This window comes from Natator depressus, chromosome 3, assembly GCF_965152275.1.
Source record: "Natator depressus isolate rNatDep1 chromosome 3, rNatDep2.hap1, whole genome shotgun sequence".
In the NCBI taxonomy this organism is placed as follows: Eukaryota; Metazoa; Chordata; order Testudines; family Cheloniidae; genus Natator; species Natator depressus.
The window spans coordinates 28,233,377-28,258,453 of record NC_134236.1 but is presented as its reverse complement, the minus strand read 5'-3'; the positions used below and the strand labels follow the sequence as shown (position 1 = coordinate 28,258,453).

Sequence of the window (25,077 nt, the reverse complement as noted above, 5' to 3'; positions counted from 1 at the left end):
AATATGTACGTAGTAGTAATTTTTAATGTTGAATATTTGTTTATTGCTGTATTGTGCTGCTTCTGTTTTTGCCAATAGTCATGTCAATTATGGAAATAAAAAAAAATGAGAAACCTATCCCATTAAAAACAGAATGGGTCACTTGAAGTGGACCTTTGCTTGGACCTGTGAGCATGTGAATTTGTGCATGTGTACTGAGGAACACATATGGTTGAGAATGGGGAAGCCCCAACTTATACACAGTTCCCAAAAGAGTGAGAGAATTCAGGTCTTAATAGAAGTCACCCTTAATGAATCTGAAATCTCATCACTGAAGGGGTAATTCTCTTCCTTACATTATATACTTTATTGTCTACCTTGTTTTGCCTTGAGAGGTTTTAATAGTTGGGCTAACAGTGAAATTATTCAACCATTTTGTCTATAATTGTACATATTTTAGGAGTTTACCATCTAAATAAAAGTTTGATATAAATGCAAGTAAAAAACACTTTGAACATGAGGTGTTTTTATTTGTAAAATGAGTGCCAGTATGTCATAAAGCATTTATACAACATGTAACAGAAACATATTCTTTAACCATTTTTGCCTCTTTCCAAGAAGCAAAAAAAAAAAAAAAAAAAAGACACATTCTTCTCCCCACCAACACAAGTACTGGTTAAAATGGTGAAGGAAACAGAAGGACCTTGCACTGTGTCCTGAAGTCAGCTTCTCGCTTTGTCAGACCAATGGGGAAACCATGCTACAGAGTCAGTAACCCTCTTTTGAGGATGCCCTGCCACGATCACTTTAACTTTTACACATAGAGCCTGTTAGCTTGAGCACTTCAAATGACCTCTGTTGCTGCAGCAACTCATGGGGTGGAACACAGTTTTTCAGCAAGCCAACACCAAGTCACATGTAATAATTTAGGGCCCTCTCCAACTCCAAATAACCCAGTGAAAAATCTTCCTTTGCATTCCATAGGATTTTGATTAAGCTGTTTTATATAAAAAAATCAACCCCCTGAATAGCACTTGGAATCAAATGAAGCTCCTGGATAACGACATTATTTCTGACTACTGCATCCACAGCAATGAGTCAGAGGAGAAAGAAAGAAAAAGGAAATCCCACAGAAGTTTGCTAGTGCACAATGTTCTTCTAACAGGGTTGTTGTAGTTTTTGTTTTTCTTTTAAGATTTGAATGGGGTTATTTTTGCTGCGTTTGAGGGCTTTGGGGAGGAGGTTGAATGCAATATCCTAGTTTAAGGAAAAACGTAAACCCAAATTCTATTGTGTACAACTGAAATGATCTTCCCCATCATGGATCATGATCAGAACCGTGAACAGAGTTAGCTAACAGTGGACTTTGAGAGAGAGTATCTCCAGCTAGACTCAGTGCTTGGAGGCAACAAGACTTGGAGAGTGGTGTATTTGGTCCATCTGTGGGTTATCTGTTTGTTTTCTATATACAGGGTGTGTAGATGGGCTGTGGGTCCCTGAGTAAGCCCTTGGAGCTTTGATCAGTGCTTTGCTAAAAGCTGCAAGACTCCAGCTTTGATAGCTTTGATCGGCCCAGCTGTTTGAAGTCAGAGTGGCTAATCACTCCCTGTTGGTGAGGGGAAAAGCTGAGCTCAGCTAAGCAGGGAAGATTTGGTATAAAACGTCACTTGCTAGATGAACTCGAGAGCCATGAACAGAGGCAGCTAACGGAACAAGGGAGGAGTTTGGAGAGGAAGTGTGAGACACTTTCCTTCCAGAATCAGCACTACTGATATCAAGATGACAAGCAATGGAACAATGGTGGTGACCTGCAACAGATGTGCCAGGTTCTTTTTCCTGCCCGAAGACAGAAAGGATTTCTTGTGCATGAAGTGGCTGTGCTAGAGTAAAAGATTTTTGGATTGGATGGACAAATTGAGATACTACTAAAAATCAGAGAAGCCGAGGAGTTCCTAGACAACCAGATTCAGGAAACACTAGTACCTCAGGGAGAATGGAGCTGGCCATAAAGGAATCAGTGAGAGGCAACCAGAGAGGAGGCCTGGTAGATCATAATCACTAATCAATAGGTCAGAGCAGCAGTCTCCACTGTTAGGGACAGGTGAGGACAGGCAGAGTGTGGCTAGCAGAAAGAGAAGAAAACAGGAGGAATTTCATACAGTTACAAGTTTCGAATTGATACGAAGTCCTCAACATGGACAGAATGGAAGATACCTCTCAAGATCCAGCATATCCGAAAGAATAGTGAGATTTTCAGGATATGTGTAGATGGGGGCTTGATCCAACCGATAAAAAAAATCAACCTTACCCACTAAGGAGTTCTCCAACCATCCCAGGAAAATAGATGATCCTTTCAGAAGATTCAGTACTCAGAAGAATAGAAAGAACATTCTGAAAGAGGCAAGTGGAGAACAGGACAGCATGCTGCCTTCCCGGAGTTAAAACATGAGACATTACTCTAAGATTAGATAGGCTTCAGAACTCTACAGGCAAGGATCCCCTAGCCATGGTTCATGTCAGCATTAATGACACTGTATCACAGAATACCTCAAAGATAGTAGATGACTTCAGAGAACTCAGAAGCATGAAGAAGAATGTCCAATTGATCTTCCCAGAGATCCGTCCTGTCCCATGAGTAAGGAAGACAGAATTCAGAAGATTCTGGAAGTGAATTACTGGCTAGGTAAATGGTGTAGGGTTTGGTTTTGTGCAACATTGGTCGACCTTCTATGGGGGAGGAGGGGCTACATAGTTTGGATGTCCTCCACCTCAGTAAAAGGAGGCCCCATCTCCTTGGAGGCAGGCTAGCTAGAGCAGTCAGGAGGAGGTTAAACTAATATCACAAGGGAAGAGTAAGAAGAGGCAAGATATGAGCACTCAGCATAACATCGAGATGTGGAGAACAAAATTAATCAAGGAAGCAAAGGACAAGAGAAAAAAAACTCTTGAATTCTTTATACACTAATGCTAAGAGCCTAGGTAGCAAACAAGAGGAATTCAAACTGCTCATTTATGAGCATAAATTTGATCTAGTTGGTACTACTGAAACATGGTAGGAAGATTCGCAAAATTGGAATATTAAAAATCTATAGTTATAACCTATTTAGGAGGAATCAAGTGAGCAAAAGGGGAATGAGAGTAGCATTCAACATCAAAAATGTCATTACTTGTTTCCAGTTACAGATAATGAAGTTGAATGTTTACGACTCAATGTCCCAATAGATAAAGCATAAGGTGGGATATTAGTTGGTATCTATTACACAGACCACCAAATCACGAGGAAACAGGATGACCGTCTCCTTATGCACCTATCTATAATGTGTAGGGGGGAAAAGCTGTGTGATCATGGGGCACTTCAGTTTGAGTGGCATATGCTAGGTCTCATGCTGCCAGTACTAAAACATGGTTGAAATTTCTAAATATTATAGAGGACAATTTTCTAACTCAAAAGAGTGTTGCAGTCAATATGGGGGAATTCTATATTAGACCTTGTGTTCACAGATAAAGAGGATCTGATCCAGAACTAAAAATGATGATAGCTTAGGTGCAAATGATCATGACTTGATGACATTTCTACTGTGCAAGCAGAATAAAGTCCATACCATTAAGATATATACTTGGTGCTTTAACAGGACCAATTTCACAAAGCTGATAAGCCAAAGCGTGTGGGAGAAAGAATTTAATCAGAAAAACGTGAATGATAATTGGGAATCATTTAAAAACCCATTACTAGATGCCCAAAACACCACAATCCCACAACTAAGGAAGACGGTCGTGCTGGTTAAAAAAACAACTTGACTGAGAGAGCAAATTAAGGCAGCTATAAAATATATATAGCAAATGGAAGAAAATGGACATTGAATCGTAATGTAATAGTAATGAATATAAATACAAATGAAGGAATAAAAATCTGCAGTGAAGAACTGTAGAAAATTCATATAGGAAACAAAGGGACACAAGGAGAAAACTATGCCCATCAAAGTTAAGGACAATAAAAAGGAGTTTTTAAAGTATATTAGGAACAAACAGAATTCTGACAATGGTATTGATCCATTACTAGATGGAAATGGTAGAATTATCAATAAATATTTCTGTTCTGTATTTAGGGAAAAAGTAAAGTATGCATTCTCATCAAAGGGTGATAACACTCTTTCCATTCCACTATCTCTCTGGAGGACATTAAATAGAAGCTACTAAAGTTAGACATTTTTAAATCAGCAAGTCCAGATAACTCTCATCCAAGAGTTTTAAAAGAGCTGGCTGAGGAGCGAGCTTGACCACTAATGTTAGTTTAAGCCTTGGAGCACCAGCGAAGCTCCAGAAGACTGGAAGAAAGATAATGTTCCAATATTTTAAAAGGGTAAACAAGATAACCTGGGACATTATAGGCTTGTCTGACGTCAATCACAGGCAAAATGATGAAGCAGCTGATACAGTACTTGATTAATAAAGAACTAAGGAAAGGTAATGTAATTAATGCAAATCAACATGGGTTGATGGAAAATGGATCTTGTGAAACTAACTTGATTTTTGTTTAAAATGAGATTACAAGTTTGATAAAGGAAATAGTGCTGATGTAATAGATTTCTGCCAAGTGTTCAACTTGGTGCTGCACCACGTTTTGATTAAAAACTAAAAATAAAAAGTTACATGGCTCACATTAAGTGGATTAAAAATTGGCTAACTGATAGGTATAAATATGCAACTGTAAACAGGGAATCATGATTGAGCAGATCTGCTTCCAGTGGGATCCCGCAGAGATCAATTCTAGGCCCTCTGGTATGTAACCTATCATTTAAATCTGCTTCTGTACCAGATGACTGTAGGATAGCTAATTTGACACCAATTTTTTAAAAAGGCGCCAGAGGCAAACTCAGCAATTACAGGCTCATAAGCCTAACTTCAGTATCAGGCAACTGGTTGAAACTACAATTAAAAACAGAATTATCAGACATATAGATGAATACAATTTGTTGGGGAAGAAGTCAACATGGTGTTTGTAAATGGAAATCACACCTCACCAATCTACTAGAATTCTTTGAAGGGTCAACAAGCATGTGGACAAGATTGATCCAGTGGATATAGTTTACTTAGATTTTCAGAAAGCCTTTGACAAGAATCCTCAGCAAAGGCTCTTAAGCAAAATAAGCAGTCATGAGATAAGAGGGAAAGTTCTCTTATGGATCAGTAACTGGTTGAAATACAGGAAACAAAGAGTAGAATAAATGGCTAGTTTCCACAATGGAGAGAAGTAAATAGTGGTGTCCCCCAGGGGTCTGTACTGTGACCAGTACTGTTCAACATATTCAAAAATGATCTGGGAAAAGGGATAAACAGTGAGGTAGCAAAATTTGCAGATGATATAAAACTACTCAAGATAGTTAAGTCCAAAGCAGACTGTGAAGAGTTACAAAGGGATCTCACAAAACTGGGTGACTGGGCAACAAAATGGCAGATGAAATTCAATGTTGATAAATGCAAAGTACTGCACATTAGAAAACATAACCCAACTATACTTACAACATAACGGAATCTAAGTTAGCCATTACCACTCAAGAAAGATCTTGGAGTCATTGTAGATAGCTTTCTGGAAACATGAACTCAATGTTCATTGGTAGTCAAAAAAGTTAACAGAATGTTGGGAATCATTAAGAAAGGGATAGATAATAAGGAAGAAAATATCATATTGCCTCTATATAAATCCATGGTACGCCCACATCTTGAGTTCTGCGTGCAGACGTGGTCGCCCCATCTCAAAAAGGATATATTAGAATTGGAAAAGTTATGGAAAAGGGCAACAAAAATGATTAGGGGTATGGAAGAGCTTCCATATGAGGACATATTAACAAGACTGGGACTTTTCAGCTTGAAAAAGAGTACTGGGGGGGGGGGGGAATATCATAGAGGTCTATAAAATCATAATTGGTGTTGAAAAAGAATAAACAACACTTCCTTATTTACTTTTTCATTACACAAGAACTAGGGGTCACCAAATGAAATTAATAGGCAGCAGGTTTAAAACAAACAAAAAGTAGTATTTCTACCCACAATGCAGTCAACCTGCAGAACTCTTTGCCAGAGGATGTTGTGAAGACTATAACAGGCTTAAAAAAAAAAAAACAGATAAATTCATGGAGTATAGGTCCATCAATGGCAGCCCTAGCTTCTGTTTGCCAGAAGCTGGGAATGGGTGACAGGGTATGAGTCACTGGATGATTACCCATTCTGTTAGTTCCCTCTGAAGAACCTGGCATTGGCCACTGTCGGAAGACAGGACACTGGGCTACATGGACCATTGGTCTGACCCAGTGTGGCCGTTCTTATGCTCTTATGCCCTACTAGAACAACCTACTAACCCACAGAGACCTTCCTACCAAGACTACAAAAAGAAGGATTTTGGGTGGACTCCTCCTAAAGGTTGAAACAACAGACTGGACTTCTACATAGAGTGCTTCTGCCGACGTGCACGGGCTGAAATAGTGGAAAAGCATCATCACTTGCCCCATAACCTCAGCCGTGCAGAACACAATGCCATCCACAGCCTCAGAAACAACTTTGACATCATAATCAAAAAGGCTGACAAAGGAAGTGCTGTCATCATCATGAATAGGTCGGAGTATGAACAAGAGGCTGCTAGGCAGCTCTCCAATACCACTTTCTACGAGCCATTACCCTATGATCCCACTCTGAGTTACCAAAAGAAACTACATCATTTGCTCAAGAAACTCAAGAAAAAGCACAAGAACAAATCCGCACAGACACACCCCTGGAACCCCAATCAGGGGTATTCTATCTGCTACCCAAAATCCATAAACCTGGAATTCCTGGATGCCCCATCATCTCAGGCATTGGCACCCTGACAGCAGGATTGTTTGGCTATGTAGACTCCCTCCTCAGGCCCTACGCTACCAGCACTCCCAGCTATCTTCAAGACACCACTGACTTCCTGAGGAAACTACAGTCCATCGGTGATCTTCCTGATAACACCATCCTGGCCACTATGGATGTAGAAGCCCTCTACACCAACATTCCACACAAAGATGGAATACAGGCCGTCAGAAAAAGTATCCCCGATAATGTCACGGCAAACCTGGTAGCTGAACTTTGTGACTTTGTCCTCACCCATAACTATTTCACATTTGGGGACAATGTATACCTTCAAATCAGCGGCATTGCTATGGGTACCCGCATGGCCCCACAGAATGCCAACATTTTTATGGCTGACTTAGAACAACGCTTCCTCAGCTCTCGTTCCCTAATGCCCCTACTCTACTTGTGCTACATTGATGACATCTTCATCATCTGGACCCATGGAAAAGAAGCCCTTGAGGAATTCCACCATGTTTTCAACAATTTCCATCCCACCATCAACCTCAGCCTGGACCAGTCCACACAAGAGATCCACTTCCTGGACGCTACAGTGCTAATAAGTGATGGTCACAAACACTACCCTATACCGGAAACCTACTGACCGCTATTCCTACCTACATGCCTCCAGCTTTCATCCAGACCACACACACGATCCATTCTCTACAGCCAAGCTCTACGATACAACCGCATTTGCTCCAACCCCTCTGACAGAGAAAAACACCTACAAGATCTCTATCAAGCATTCTTACAACTACAATACCTACCTGCTGAAGCGAAGAAACAGACTGACAGAGCCAGAAGAGTTCCCAGAAGTCACCTACTACAGGACAGGCCCAACAAAGAAAATAACAGAACGCCACTAGCCATCACCTTCAGCCCCCAACTAAAACCTCTCCAACGCATCATCAAGGATCTACAACCTACCCTGAAGGACGACCCATCGCTCTCACAGATCTTGGGAGACAGGCCAGTCCTTGCCTACAGACAGCCCCCCAGCAACCACAAATACTCACCAGCAACCACATACCACACAACAGAACCACTAACCCAGGAACCTATCCTTGCAACAAAGCCCGTTGCCAACTGTGCCCACATATCTATTCAGGGGACACCATCACAGGGCCTAATCACATCAGCCACACTATCAGAGGCTCGTTCACCTGCACATCCACCAATGTGATATAGGCCATCATGTGCCAGCAATGCCCCTCTGCCATGGACATTGGTCAAACTGGACAGTCTCTACGTAAAAGAATAAATGGACACAAATCAGATGTCAAGAATTATAACATTCATAAACCAGTCGGAGAACACTTCAATCTCTCTGGTCACGTGATTACAGACATGAAAGTTGCGATATTACAACAAAAAAACTTCAAAAACAGACTCCAACGAGAGACTGCTGAATTGGAATTAATTTGCAAACTGGATACAATTAACTTAGGCTTGAATAAAGACTGGGAGTGGATGGGTCATTACACAAAGTAAAACTATTTCCCCATGTTTATCCTCCCCCCCTCCCCCGTTCCTCAGACGTTCTTGTCAACTGCTGGAAATGGCCCATCTTGATTATCACTACAAAAGGTTCCCCCCGCCCCCCTACTGGTAATAGCTCACCTTAAGTGATCACTCTTGTTACAGTGTGTGTGGTAACACCCACTGTTTCATGTTCTCTATGTATATAAATCTCCCCACTGTATTTTCCACTGAATGCATCTGATGAAGTGAGCTATAGCTCACAAAAGCTTATGCTCAAATAAATTTGTTAGTCTCTAAGGTGCCACAAGTACTCCTTTTCTTTTTGCGAATACAGACTAACACGGCTGCTACTCTGAAACCTGTGTAAAAACAGTAACCATGTAACCGATTAAAATTCTATTGGTTACACGGTTCAACGTTTACCCAGGGAACTACAATGCAGTGGGTGCTGCACCATCCCCACATTTTACATGGGGCTCCACTGGGGCCCCCGCAGCCAGGACTCTGTTGACGCCTGCACCAGCATCCCAGCGTGCCCGGGTCCTGGCTGCCAGCCCCACGGCTGGGGTTGCACTGCTGCAGCACCTGGGGCTCTGTTCGTGCCCGGCATCCCAGCACGCCCAGGGTCCTGGCTGCCGGGAGGGACCCCAGCCGTGGGTCCGGCAGGCCAGAGGGACCCCAGGTGCGCTGGGATGCCAGGCGGCAGCAGAGCCCCGGCACAGGGCGGCAGCCAGTATGCTGGGCGCACAGGGATGCCAAGATGACATGTGCCACAGAGCCCCGGCCGCGGGGTCAGCAATCCGGAGGGACCCCAGGCACGTGGAGCAGGCAGCCAGGTCCTGGGTGGAGTTTAACTGTTAACAGAAAACAATAAGCATCAAGCTTATTGGTTAACTGGTTAAACTCTTATGTCCCTATGCCCTACACGATTTAATATATTTATTAAAATATATTAAACGGCTGTTACTCTGAAATGATTTAATATATTTATCGGTGACCTGGAAGAAAACAAAATCCTCACCAATAAGGTTCGCAGATGACACAAAAATTGGGGGCGTGGTAAATAATGAAAAGGACAGGTCACCGATTCATAGTGATCTAGTTTGTTTGGTAAACTGGGCATAAGCAAAGAACATGGATTTTAATATGGCTAAATCAGGGATACTCAAACTGAGGCTTGCGATCCACAAGTGGCTATTTGAGGCTCTTTGTAGCACATGATATTAAAATACTGTGAGATTTAATTATTAACCAGTCTAAGTTATTAACCAATCAGGATACTTTTACTATGTTATTAACCAAATGTAGTTGATAAAAATAATACTACTCAGTAATTTTGCTGTGAAAATAATATATAAATTAATATTTCCCATCATATTGTTTAAATATGAATATATAGTACTATAGTAAATGAAACAATGAATTCACACTACTTGTGGCTCTACTGTGGTCACTAATTTGGCTCCTAAACCACTGAGGAGTGAGTACCACTGGGCTAAATGTAAATGTGTACCTCTAGGAACAAAGAATGTACCCATTCTTATGGGATGGGGGACTCTATCCTGGGAAGCAGCGACGCTGAAAAAGATTTGGAGGATCATGGTGGATAATCAGCTGAACATGAGCTCCCAGTATGACACCGTGACCAAAAGAACTAATGCAATCCTGAGATGCAAGTAAGCATAAGGAGGCTATTTTACCTCTGCATTTGGTGCTGAAACACTGTGTGTCCACAATTCCACAATTCAAGAAGGATGTTGATAAACTGGAGAGGGCTCAGAAAAGAGTCATGGGAATGATTAAAGGATTAGAAAACATGCCTTATGATGATAAAATAAATAGATTGAGCTCTGAGTCTCACAAAGAGAAGGTTAAAAGTGACTTGATTACAGTCTATATTTAATAATGGACCCTACAATCTAGCAGAGAAACGTATAACATGATCCAATGGCTGGAAACTGAAGCTAGACAAATTCAGACTGGAAATAAGGTATACATTTTTCATAGTGACAATAATTAATAATTGGAACAATTTACCAAGGGTCATGGTGGATTCTCCATCACTGACGATTTCTGAAACCAAGATTGGCTGTTTTTCTAAAAGATATGGCCTAGCAATTATTTTGGGGAAGTTCTATGGCCTGTGCTATACCAGAAGTCAGATTAGATGGTCATAACAGTCCCTTCTGGCCTTAGAATCTGTGAATCTCTGGCTACTACATCCAGGAAACTGAGCAGCCATATTCTGCTCCAACTGTAGCTCCCTAGTGGCCTCTTTAATGGAGCAGAAGCATCTGCTGTGCAATACTTAAAAGTATAACAGAAAAAGCATTTTGACAAGTCTCCAAAAATGCAGCTGCTTTCCTTTTAAGACATTTATGACATTTGTGAATTTACCTTACTACAAATATCTAACGCTTTGATCAAAGCTAATATGAAATTCAGTGCCTAAGCAAAATATTGCTACTTCAATGGTGCTGGGAAACAGATTTTTCTATGAGTAAGTAATACTTCTCATTATGCAGTGAATTACATGAAGGGATTTTCATCAGTGAATTGTCAGATTATTGATCAACATTCCTCACATAGATCCAGGATGGACATGGTTGTGCAATGTTCATAAATACCAAACAACATTTGGGTTGCAGGTTCCATCTCCAAATAATATATTAGCCATGTGCAAAGACTGCTTGAAACAAGCGATTTATCTAATGATTACATATAGGAAATAGAATATCTCCATTTAAAATTAGTTTAAACTATTTTGTTTTTAAATTGACACCAATAATTTGCTGGGATTTACACACACACAGATACTTTGTTCTAGTCAAGCTGAGTAAGTCTCCTTCAAAAGATATTCAAGCAAAGAGAGCCAGCATTGGGACTTTTTCCTAATGGAATTCACTGTTTAAAAACATGATTTTCAGCATCACACTCAAGGGGAAGTTAAAAATACAGCAGCTAATGGAAGCAGAATTCCCACCCACAGGATCTATATTAGACAGCAGTTCTTCCAGCCCCCTGGCCAGAGGCTGGCCCAGACCCCAGGAGCCAATGGGGCGGGGCAGAGCAGCAGCATGGTTGGGAAATGGGGAGAAGAAAGAGGACAGTCCAGGCAGGGTGCCCCCACCCCACCCCCCGTTTTTGCCTGGAAGCTGCTTCATGGCATTTGCAAACTGCTTCTAAATGGACCCACCCTCCCAAAGAACAATTTGGATCAGGAGTCTACCCAGCAAGCAGTACCCTAAAAGGCACAAAGCAACATGGCTTTTCTTCAGCCCTCTGACATCAGCCAACATTACTTGTGTGAGATGCTGTTGATTGATGAAGGAAATGATTATTAGGAAGGAAGTCTAGAGAGGTCACTGGAGGAAAGACAGGGAGTTGCACTATGAAGGACAGACATGGAAGTGATCAGTTAGACAAGGAGGATAGGGGGATGCATAGTAACTGGACTTGTTTTCTCACACATGTAAGATACCTCCCAGAATTCTGGAAATTATATAAATAAAAGATATAAAAACTTTTAAAAGAATATTAATTCAGCTGGAAAGAAAGAGAGAAAGCTGCATCTCAAGGAGCTGTGGTCATGGAGGAAAGTGCAATCCTGCTTTCTCTTCCCTGCTGCTACAAGGTGTTTCCCATGTAGTATGTGCTTCTGCAGCCGGGAGGATGGGTGCTCGCCTCTTTAGAAAGCTCGTTTAGGATGGGTTTGTTTGTTTGTTTGTTCGTCCATTTTAAACACACTGCCAAAACTGCCTGAAGGAAGTCAAGCAAGAGAAGAGAAATGGTGATTTTCAAAAGTTAATAGCTCAGCAAAACATGAACGGAATTTCGCAGAACATGCATAAAGCACATTTACAGTGAACTTTCAAAGGCCTGCTGAAAACAAGGGAGGTGTTCGAGTGTCTCAAAAAAGTTCTCAATAAACTTATAACAAAATGTTGGGCAACTTAAATATAGCGGTCACTACCAACTCCCTCCTAGATTAACAGAGTATAGTTTTTCTATCATCTGAGAAACTGGACTAGAAACAAGCATGACAATCTGATTCTGCAGTATGTTCGACATGCAAATCTCTAATTCATTCTATGGCACTGATCTGCATGAACAAACACAGAGCCGGGAACTCAGGATGTCTGAAATTCTAATCCCAGTGCTGACCCTAACTCACTGTGGACTTTGGGCAAGCTCCTACACCTTCCTGTCTGAGTTTCCCCGGTTGTAAAATGGGTATAACCATGTTTACCCACCTGCGTGGAGAGGATTAATTAAAGGTCTGTACATGCATTGAACATTGTTATGGGGTAGCATTCACCTCTCTTGAGTACTGCCTTGGCAGAGTGCATATGCCTGCACTTTTTCTCTGCTTTGCGGTGAGTCTTCAGTGACTACGCCCTCCGGCCGAGTCTCTCTCAATCTGTATGTGAATTAAAAAGCAAACCCCTTCTGGGGTACAAGTCCAACAGGGGCCTCTCTCAGTGCCCTCTATAACATCTCTTTATCCACAGCCCTATCCTTGGGCTCGCTCCTCAATCAGTCCAGCAGGGCCTATAGCAGTACTCTGGTTCGAACTGTCTCTCAGCCCCTTTTGAACTCTCTCAAATTGTCCCTGCTCTGGTACAGAGCAGTGCCCCAGGTCTCCCTCCCTAGAGGCACTATCTTCACCCTTTATTGGTCTTTTTGGCCCCAGCCCTCCAGCTTGGCCACTACAGTTCAGTTCAGTGCCTCAAAGTCCAGGCCACTTCCCCAGTGGCTAATGTGGGGGGTGGGGAAATCCAGATCATCCACTACTCCAGATCCCAGCCCAAAAACCCTATAGATAGCAGCTGCCCACCACGTACCTTTAAATAAACTGTGTTGCTGTTGCTACAATTCTCTGGGCCACTTCCCTGCAGCCCCAAGCACATTCTTACCCTTATCTCAGGGCCTAGTCCTGGTTGTCTCTGCCAGCACTGCTCTGTCCAAGGTCCTGTACCTCCCTCAGCCAGCCACGCACACCATCTATGCTCCTCCACCTCCAGCAAGGAGCTGAACTCACTCTGGTGGCTGGCTCTGCAGTTTGTTTTATACTAGCCTGCTGGGCCCTGATTGGGTGCGTCCCACAGAGCCACTGTAGGCAGCTTGGAGGCCCTCTCCACGGCCCTTTTCTGGGGCAGGGTATGGCAGGTCCACAAGGCCTCCATCAGGGAGGCTCAAGACCTAGTCCACTCTGTCACAAACACATGAAGGACTATGAAAATACTGGTATTATTATGGGAGTTCAATAAATGTAAGGACTGAAGACCTAGCTTCAGTACCAAACACAGAGAACTGCTTGAAAGATCATACTGTTATTTTACTGCCCTCCAAAAATTTAAGTGGTTTATTTCTCCCCTCTTCCCCCATATTGATAAGCCAGATTCACATGTAGGTTATACTCAAGTACCCATCTGTTGCCTGATAAAAAGTGGTGCTAAGTGTTAATTCAGATAGTGCCACAACAAAAATCCATAAGGCAGGCAATAAAACAGTGGAAATGTATCAGCACAAACAAGCCAGCAAGTCATGAAAGACCTAGTGCACAGATGTCATTTGCTAATAATCACAAGACAGGGGTCAAATATACACAGGATTAAACTAAACTATTTACAGCCATATATAATTTATTGAATCCATAGGCACTTCACAAGTTTTGCATCAGCTCTCATTCACCAAGCCAAAAAAAAAAAAAAAAATCAGTAAATGAAACTGGAAACATCTCAGTGGGGTTAGAGTCCTGAAATTTGATTACAATTGACTACACTCTGTTGTCAGAGGTGAGTAATAGCCCAACAGTGGCATGAAGATAAAGGGAAAAGTTGTTAATAACGATGGCAGCAACCGAAGCTCCAACTCTGCCCAAACTAGCTTTTAAAAACTCCATCCAAATAAATCTTTTCCCTAGGATTTTGGAAAAATCATCACATACCGTGCAATACATTTATAATTTAAAAGTCTCTTCTTAGGATAGATGAAATTCAGTGACAGCTGGAATGAAGCTGCCACATCAAGTTAGACAAAAAACCTTCTCCCAAGACAAAAGACCTTCTCTCCCAGGACTGAAGAAAAATTCATCATGGCAGCACATACTTAAAATTTTAAAAAGCTCTTCATAAAGACAGAAAAATGCAACAGCAGCAGCACAAGCTATTAAGATGAATAGAGCCACTGCTATCAAAAGAACCTTAAAGCTCTTCTGAGAGCCATAGAAAAGGCCTAGAACCATTTACAAATTATTAATTTTTTTCCAGAGCTGGACAGGAGACTCAAAATAATAAAAAAAATCTTGACAGGTGCCTGAGGCTGCCAACAATCAGATCCTTTGAGTCAAATGTGTTTAGCTTTATAGATGCAGTGCTGTTGTAGCCATGTTGGTCCCAGGATATTAGAGACAAGGTGAGTGAGGAAATAACTTTTATCGGAACAACTTCTGTTGGTGAGACAGGCTAGATTTTGAGCTTACATAGAGCTCTTCTTCAGGTCACCTGAAGTATGCTTTTACCTACTCCAAGTGATCTGAGGCAGAACTCTGTGTAAGCTCAAAAGCTTGTCTGTCTCACCAACAGAAGTTGTTGGTTCAATAAAAGTTATTTCCTCACCCATCTTGTCTCCTCTCAGTTTTACATAATTTGAATAAACCAAGACTGCGTCAACAGAAAAATTACAGATGCATGCTTTGCATTCCCCCCATCACCACCACCACACTCACATTATCTGTTGGGGATAGCCGAAGACACATACAATTCTACAGTAGGCAAATGCATATGGTTTCCTAGACCCAACAGAAAAAGAGGTAAGATCATAAGATTCAAAAACATTATTTATTCAGCAAACTGGTAAGGCATTGCAAAAATAAAGCCCAGGGACTTTGGAGACAAATCCTCACACAGACTTAACCTTCAGACAAGAAACCCTTTCACAGCCATTCTCCATTTCCATTTCTGCATTTCCAATATGAGCTACAAACCCAATGAACCAAACACCCATCCATCATACATGCTTCTCAGAGCCAGAAGTGCTATCAACCTGCTACAAGACACATCCAGTAATTTCTTGCCCCATATACCTCACACACAAACCAGAGCATTGATTAATGCCCAGCATGACTTCTCTTCTCACTCTACAAAGAGTTCCTCATCCATCATGCCATTATGAATCAGAGTGCTCAATCTATCTCTCCTTTCCTCCCAACACAAATTGCAGACTCCACCATTCCTTCCCCATTCGCTCTTTCAACATGAATGGAGACTCCTCTCATCAAAGACAACTACAAATACAATCCATGCTAAACAGAGTTTATGAATTCAGAAGAGACAGAGGTCTATTTTGACTGGAATAACCCAAGGCCATACAATTTTACTCAATGATCCCTGCATCTAGCCCAACAGCTTATGGTTAAACTAGACATTAGCGCATATCTTTAAATGAAGACTGGATGCCATGTGATAGTGAATTCCTAATATGTTGCAACAGTTAATTACCCTCACTGTTAAAAATTTGGTGACTTCAAATTCCAAACCACAGTTCGCAGAATACCCCCATTCATTAAACCAAACCAAGCCAGTCTTTGAACAAGGGAAGGGAAGGGAAAAGAGAAGAGACTGTATTGCGCTTGCATTTGTATTGTATCTGTATTGCACTTGCATTTTTTTTTATTCTGAAGCTGAGAGAATGATAAGCGCACTCTCATTAGGTCATAATTATGACTCCATACGTCACAATAACCTCTCACTATACTTATTTAAATATTCTCTCTGTAGAACTAGCAGCTCAAAACACCACAGGTCCATGTCAGTGCACCAAACTAAGAAGTGAAAACAAAGCCCCATATTCTATGTGACACATTAGAACTAAAAGAGTGGCAACATTCCCCCAAGCTCTCTCCTCACTGACCTCCACTCCACTCAGTAGGACATTCCTTGTAATATAAAAATAGTAATGTCTTATTTAAACAAATTTAAACATTTTCAGCATGCTAAGATTTTTACATTAACTCCCACCTGCACTGTATAAGTTTCCCCATCATCATCAAATGCCAAAGTGGAGTAGGGCTGAGGTATGAGCAGATTCCATCCATGTCTGTTTGAGCTGTCATTTAAACAGCTGGATGGGGTTTTCGGCTGGATGGTTTTATATATCATGTTTTACCATTGTCTCCCTGTATGTCCATGGTCTCTCTCTCTCTCTATGCACTCTGCCATACAGAACAACTTTAGGCCGTGAGTATGGGGTCGATGAACTGCATCTCCAGTACTTAATTTGTGCCAGGGCTTGCTGGGGCTCACTGGCAGTCCATAACCCCAACACCTCTAGGCTTGCTGTATCAATTATGAACGTAAAAAAATTGCTTGGGCCCCGGCAGCTCTTTCGTTACAAATTAAGCACTATGTGTGTCTCCAAGATTTGACAAAGAAAACCAAATATCTGATCACCAGTGGAACAGATCTAAAGCTAAGGGTTGCAAAGGGCGAATGGATTTTCTGCTAGCTTATCTTGCTGGCAGACCAAGCTAGGCAGGGTACCCATTCTTATACCACCCTCATAACTGTAGTGTCTGAGCACCTCCCAAAACTGCATTGCGGAAGGTGACCAGCACTTGTCATTTTCTGACAAAATTCTGTGGGGGTTTTATTGATTTCTTTTATGTCAGCTGCACTATGTGCTTTTATTATTTGACATCAAGATCAAAGCAGTGCCTTGCACCTGGAATGGAAAGTGGTGAGGTTTGCTCCTGTGGAAGTTGGCTCCAGAGCCTTGCACTGGCCCCTGAGAAAAGCTCTGTCTTCTGCAAAGACTAGCTTCACCCTTGCAGCGATTATCACTGAGGAATGGAGGTATCGACCAATCGCTATCCTGAAGCTTTAGGCGATCTTTGAGAAAGGGGACAATTAGGGTTACTGTCATCTAGGAGGGCACAGGTGGAGGCTTTGGTTTTGCTGTCCAAGAAGCATTTGACGCTTTCTGAACTTCCTCTGTCCTTTCCCATTATGGGAAGCTGATGAGGTAACTTTAAAATTTGAGGGAAGGTTTTGAATTCCTCATCTTGTGCCCCAACCCATTTTGGCAACAAGATGCATAACTGTACTCAGCGTCTAATCCTCACACCAAACAAGTTTAACGTGTCTAATAATATTATCAGCAGTGAAACTTTAAAGTTTACACTTTTCACACAGCTATTGTTTCAAGTTGTCTGCAGACTCAACTGAACAGCATTACATCATTTATATTTATTTACTTTGCAATTATTGCATCTTGAGTCTTAAAATTGTTTTAAAATGAAAGCACAGACTCTTAAGCACAACTCTGTAGCACTTTAAAAGCGAACTTCAGTTATGTAGCAATTTTACAAGACTACATGATTATATTATACATATGCTAATGAATGAACCGGTCTGATTTCTCTCTCTCTCTCTCACACACACACACACACAGAGGAAAAGGAGAAAGCAAACAAACAGTAAGTAAAACAGTGGCATGTAAATTAGACAGTTGAAGTTCTTACCATTTCAATAAGCTAAAGCATTCACATAGGTCCACAATCAGGCAATTTTTAATCTAGCTGTCTCCCTTTAAATTCTCTCACTTTCTTGACAACAAGAATAACTCCAAGAAAAGACTTTGCTTACGAATCTTGAGCTCTCTGGTGTCAGAAGTCAAGAATTTTCTGACACCCAGAATGAATACAAAAATCAAGAGGAACAGAGGATTTGCTCACTCACAGGGTCAAAGTAACATCTGTTTCATTCTCCTCATCCACTGAATTAAAAAAAAAAAATCTTTCGAATACTTATTTTTAAACACAACTGAACATAAATTTTGAACAGTTGGAAGAACTTAATATGTTACTGTTATTGTGAATTTAGGACCATATCTGAATGCTGATAGCTTTGATGGAAGCAATCCTCCAGCACTAGGTATCTTTCTTTTCATGCCAGAATGTTATTTATCCCCAAAGAACAGATGGTATTTATGTAAAATATGAGGAAACAACTTTTATCAACTGTATGCTTCCTATTAAATCAGCCATAATTGCTAATCCTCTGGCTACTGAACATTTCTAACAACAAAAGGCACCTGATAACACTGTCTGCTGCTTTTGTTTACTTTACTTACTAATATCAGTCAAATGAAAGACTTTGACCAACCCACTGGAATAAGAAACACTTTTTATATAATAAATATTTTATTTATCTCTAAGTTTTCCATGCATAAATAGTTTTGACAAGATTGCTTTGTGAGCAAGTAACTACATGATATTCAGAGCTTCTATTACTCAACTGTCAAATACACCAATTGATTTATTTTCCATTTTTAGAAATTCCACAGCAGCTAACATACCTAGCATGGAAAAAAAAAAAAAAACATAATGATGTAATTTTTACACAGAAAGAATGAAACAGCCAAGAACATCCAAGTAATGTCTGAATCAGTCACACACGTACTATAAGCTAGTGTATTATCCAATATTCTTCACAGTACAGTAAAATTCATTCTGAAGGTTTAATCAAGTCTCGATCACAAATCTGGCAGCAGGAAAGATGGCTTGTTTTAAAGATCTGGGAGCAAGCACAGTAAATGTCAAGCGCTAATAGGCTTGGCCTGAATGAGGCCCAGTGCAGCCAGGTGCTATATAAGTTTCTCCATGCAGCTCTGCCAAAGCTTTTTAACTCTGACCTATAACACCCTGGAACTCTGGAGAAGGCTGTTACTGAATTTGAATTATGCCAAGTTACGTGATGTGCACAAATGAGGGAGAAGATGACCAAATTCTTTCACTTCTGACCAAAGCCAGGGTTAACCCACAAAGTCAGTAAACTCCAAGATGCAAGTGTCCTACTTGAAAGGACTGTAAAGCAGAAGGACTGATGCTCTCCTTGTTAAGGAAAAAGGAGTTTGTTGAGTTGTAAGCATGGCCATCTAACTGGGCATGCATAATCAGAGCAGAAGTTCCCAACACCTCAACACAGTAATGTTGCCTTTAACATTTTTCAGCTCGGCTGGTGCAAATGAGGACATGCCTAGCTTCATCTCTGAAAATGATAGCACCAATTTTCCGTCTCAAACAGCAACAATATCAGTTCTCATAGGAGAAATTCCACCTTCCAAGACCAAAGTTTAGACTCTGCCATTGAAGAAAAACTGAAAAAAGAGAGTTAGGTTTTTAAAAATGGATTAATACATGAAAGAAATATTTGTTGTAGAGACACAAGTGTTTTAAATAATTAAAAATAACTGAAAAAAAAAAAAACAGGAAAAAAATGAATGGAAGCCACCTCCTACCCCATCTAAATCCAAATGAAGAGCCGCCGATTAGCCAGTCTTTCAAGTCCACTATCTGTGCCTGACACATTACAAAAAAATCAACATAGAAAAGCTTTGAATATCAAAGCCTGACATGTCATTGCAAAATTCAAATGCAAAGAAAAACTATGCATGAAAATAAAAATATTGTGATTCAAAACTGTACATTCTGTACACTTTGCATGAATCTGATGTTACTCAAACAATGATCTCCCCATTCTAAGGTTGTGTGCTTTATTTGATAATTGAGAGCCACATAAGGAATTTAAGAAAATTCCTCTTAACATTTTTGGCATTTGGGATAATATTGTTCCATTTTGTGGAAAAGCAGGTTTGTCACATCAGCAAGTGTCCCTACATCTCCTCCCATGAACAAAATTCTCTCAAAACAACAGAGACTGGCATCCTGGATCACCCAAAAAAAAAAAAAAAAAAAAAAACACACTACTTTGGATAACTGTTAAAGGGGTTAACATTTTCACTGCCTTGACTTCTATGGATTATTCCTGAGTTACACCAGTGTAAGCAAGAGAATGAGTCTCACTATTCCTCAACATAGAATCACAGAACCGGAAGGGACCTCGAGAGATCATCTAGTCCAGTCCCCTGCACTCAACGCAGGATTAAGTATTATCTAGACCATCCCTGACAGGTGTTTGTCCAACCTGCTCTTAAAAATCCCCAATGATGGAGATTCCACAACCTTCCTAGGCAATTTATTCCAGTGCTTAACCACTCTGACAGTTAGGAAGTTTTTCCTAATGTCCAACCTAAACTGCCTTTGTTGCAATTTAAGTCCGTTGCTTCTTGTCCTATCCTCAGAGGTTAAGAACAATAATTTTTCTCCCTCCTCCTTATAACAACCTTTTATGTACTTGAAAACTGTTATTATGTCCCCTCTCAGACTTCTTTTCTCCAGACTAAACAAACCCAGTTTTTTCAATCTTCCCTCATAGGTCATGTTTCCTAGACCTTTAATCATTTTTGTTGCTCTTCTCCGGACTTTCTCCAATTTGTCCACAGCTTTCCTGAAATGTGGTGCCCACAACTGGACACAGTACTCCAGCTGAGGCCTAATCAGCGCGGAGTGCAGTAGAAGAATTACTTCCCAGGTCTTGCTTACAATACTCCTGCTAATACTTCCCAGAATTATGTTTGCCTTTTCTGCAAGTGTTACACTGTTGACTCATATTTAGCTTGTGATCCACTATGGCCCCCAGATCCCATTCCACAGTACTCCTTCCTAGGCCATTTCCCATTTTGTATGAATGCAACCGATTGTTCCTTCCTAAGTGGAGTACTTTGCATTTGTCCTTATTGAATTTCATCCTATTTTCTTCAGACCATTTCTCCAGATCATTTTGAATTTTAATACTATCTTCCAAAGCACTTGCAATCCCTCCCACCTTGGTATTGTCCGCAAACTTTATAAATGTACTCTATGCCATTATCTAAATCATCGATGAAGATATTGAACAGAACCGGACCAGAACTGATGCGTGTAGGAGCCCACTCGTTATGCCCTTCCAGCATGACTGTGAACCACTGATAACTACTCTCTGGGAACGATTTTCCAACCAGTTATGCACCCACTTTATAGTAGCTCCATCTAGGTTGTATTTCCCTAGTTTGTTTATGAGAAGGTCATGGGAGACAGTATTAAAAGCCTTACTAAACATCTATAATGTAAGTTTCTCTTCAGCACATCTATGTAGCCGAACACATATTATTTCATTCCTGTGGTAAGGACCAAAAAAAAGTTACAGTACTGTAAATAACTAACCTGGGTATTTAGGGATATTTGATGCAATAATGGAGGATTTCAGCAGTCAAGTTAAGTAGTTACGCATTTCACAATTACTATGCAACTTTAAAGAATTCTGAAGTAAAAAAACCATTTCTCATAAACCTGTGGGCGTGGAGCCTGCCAGTAATCTCTGCTCTCTGACAGAGTGTTTAACCAATACTGGTTTGAAAGTATTAAGTAATGCCAAAGACTTTGTACATTCCTTGTAAATAAACAAGATTGCATCACAGAAAACACCAGATTCCATCAATTTCAAATTCCAATTGGATCAATTGGCAGAGCCGTAAACTTTGACTAGCCACTCAGGTCAAAAAAGGCAACAATATTTTAAAAGCCAAATTCTAACAATGTGAAAAATACTCTAATCACAACATTAAAAAGTAACACTGAATACTTAATTTCTTAATAAACTACTAACCATCCCATAGGAAGACGATATTATCAGTTGGAAGTACAGAAGAATGGAGAGAAAGTAGATTCAATTTATATGCATGGGATAGCAGGGAATTATAGCTTAGTATGGTAAATTCCATTTTAAAAAAAAGTTAACGTGACACCTAAGAGCCTAATCCTAATAAGACAACTTTTGTTGACTTTAATGGGAGTCAGATCATGCCCTAATAAAGCAGAATTACAAATTTAGATCCTGATCCTGCAAATATGTATGCAAACTGTTCCACTGAGTCCACAAGTTTGCAGGATGGAAGCCACAATGACCATAAAGTTCCCCTAACTTTCCCATACATTCCACAGAGAACTGCATTCTTGCAGTTGTGTTCTGCATCATGAGCCTGAACTTATCAGTAAAATGACACAGTCCACCCAGAGATCATTCATAGTTAGAGACAGCAAATCAGCAACAGGTATTCCTAAGAACCATTGCGTGAATGCATGTAGGTATTTATCACTACAATGATTATTCATGTTTTATTTAGTCTGATCAAAAGCTTACCTGTGCCCAAGATGATAAACCACTGTAGTTATTCCATGGGCATAATGGCTGCAGAAGTTGAAACTATGACTCTCTTGGAAGCTTTGGTTTGTTCCAACACTAGACCAGAAAAAATTAATACAGTTTATATTTTAGAGGGGAAAAAAGGTACTTTACGTTTGTTCTGAAATGTACCACAAGCATCCGAGTTCATTTTTACCTTACAAGGTAACTTTTCAGTTCTCCACGATAATTGATGACTAGCAGTTCGGCTGACCATTGGGCACTTGCTTTATATTCTAGAAAGATCAATCCAGCAATTGCGTAGCTCAAATCTCCTGGAAAACTGGTCGCCTTTTACCAAACAACACAAAAAAAGACAGACATTTATAGGTAAAACACAAGGAAGCAGCTAAGTTGAACTAACAGAAATAATTCATATATATCATTAGTTCCAGAGGAAAATGAGCTTGCCCTTCATAATACTAAGGAAAAAGCAGTCATGTTAACACAGAACATAAGGTGCTTAGACAATATATTGAGGGAAAGTGATTAAAAGATACCCAAAAACATTAGCTCATAATAACTTGTCCTTCAGGCTGTGAAAGATTTATTGACTTTAATTCTGAAATTGTTATTAGCTTGCTGTAAACAGCATTACATTTTCTCAGATAAAAGACCATTTTGTTGAGATCCCTGTAGCAACAATGCCAACTTTGGATCATGATCAAATCAGAACATAAGCTGCACAGTGGCAGACCTGATCAGTACTTTCATGAGAGGGGGAAAAAAAAAAAAAAAAGGGAAGTTCAGATGCTATTGCGGGTTGTGGTGCTGGCAGTGTTTCATTAGAGCAGTGATACTCAGACCTCAGTGGTTCAGGAGCCAAATCAGTGATCAACATTACCCAAAAGAGCCACAGTAGTGTGAATTCATTGCTTCGTTGACTATTTTTATGTATATATACACACACACACACACTATTCTCAAAGCAAAACGACTGACTAAGCATTATTATTTTATCAACTACAATTGCCTAATAACATAGTAAAAGCCTCCTGATTGGTTAATAATTAAATCACACTGTGTTTTTAATATCATGTGCTGCAAAGAGCCAAAGGAGAGACATTAGAGAGCACGTGCAGCTCACGAGCCTCAGTCTGAGTATCATTGCCTCAGAGTCCGATGCCCCAATAAGGTATTAGAGGCCACCGAAAGCTGTTGGATCAGCCATATTTTTGGAGGATAGTCACGATAAAGTTCCAGTCAGCTGTGTTCTTTGATGATCCATTGGCACTTTCAGCGAGAATTGTGAGCAGGAATAATGTACTTTGTTCATTTAACACTTGTAGCTCAGTTGTATTTAGTCTAAATATTTCATACTATACTACTAAACACTAATAGCACGTTTGTACTGTAAATCCTTGCACTAGAATATACTGCTATTAAACCTTTACTGAGGAGAGAGCAGAAGCAGTCATTTGAGTGCATACAAGTTACACAGGGTTCCACTGTAGGAAACTTTATTTAATAAACAGAATAAATACCGGAGAAATTACAAAGAGCTCACTGCCCATCAGGTCAAATACTCTCACAGTTCCACTGCTTTCAGCATAGGCAAGCAGTGTGCAGTCATGACTCCATGCCACTCGTCTCCACTGTGTGTTAGGATCCTTCGGCACTACAGAGAAGGAAGGCAAGATGTATTCATAAAAATAATATGGCTATGGTTTCAATGGTTACATTATAAACTGTACTCAACTGTTTTCATCTATCAACTTTCTGAGTCTTAATTAGGACAATACAGAGTTTTGTTGGATCATGCAAATGAATCTTACTGTAACTCATCCACAGTAGTGGAAAACCTTGAGACTAGGAGTCTGAATTTCCTAACTTTTGTACTATAAAAATGTCATTCTTTACACAGCATTAATGTACTGTTTGCATATGTGGGAATCTTTTTAACAGCTTAAAAATAGAGTGATGTGAAAAAATGGAAGAGATATAACAGAAACTCTGCCTCAACTTTCCTTATTACATAGACACACGACAATTTTGTACATAGGTGTTACATAAAGTGTATTCTTTAAAGACTATAAAGAGTTCAATCATCGCACTATGCACTTATTATTGTCCAGCAACAATAAATGATCATCTTACCTCCTGAAAATAAGCATCCACTGGGATCAATTAGCAAAGAGAAGATGACAGCCTATTCCAGGCAGCCTATCCCATTATCAAACAGACTTAAAATTAAGACTAGCAGAAGGAAAGAGAGAGACACTGACTTACTGGGTACATACAGTATTTCCAGCACTATAGTATTACCCTACTGAAAATTATTGTAACAAGTTTTTTGGAAACTTACGGTAATTCTATTTTATGACCACTATTGCATCTATCCTACCATCATACTGCATATTGATATGATTGTTTTAAAGGAAGAGCTTCCTTCCTCAGAGGTAAAAGATGTCACATTTGAAGGAGTCATTTAAACACAACGGATAACCTTTCCAAAGGCACCTTAATCTCAGTTTCAAAATGATTTAGGAGCCTAAGTCTCACTGAAAGTCAATGAGATTTATGGCCCATAAGTCACCTGAGTGCTTTTGAAATTTTTCCCCAAGCATGACAGGAGGTAGTCAGATTAATAGGATAGAGACTGCAAAGGACTCTGTATTAGCGTTAT

At 40.3% G+C, this 25,077-nt stretch overlaps 1 protein-coding gene across 1 annotated transcript in view; it reads right to left on the bottom strand.

The window, feature by feature from the left end:
- NBAS (NBAS subunit of NRZ tethering complex) overlaps positions 1–25,077 on the bottom strand; it is a 347,509-nt gene that overhangs the window by 303,407 nt on the left and 19,025 nt on the right. Inside the window, exons 7-9 of the mRNA XM_074947616.1 lie at positions 23,936–24,069; positions 22,609–22,742; positions 22,410–22,508 (exon numbers count right to left, since the gene is read on the bottom strand). Coding sequence (XP_074803717.1) covers positions 22,410–22,508; positions 22,609–22,742; positions 23,936–24,069 — 367 coding nt within the window. The remainder of the gene's footprint in view (positions 1–22,409; positions 22,509–22,608; positions 22,743–23,935; positions 24,070–25,077) is intronic.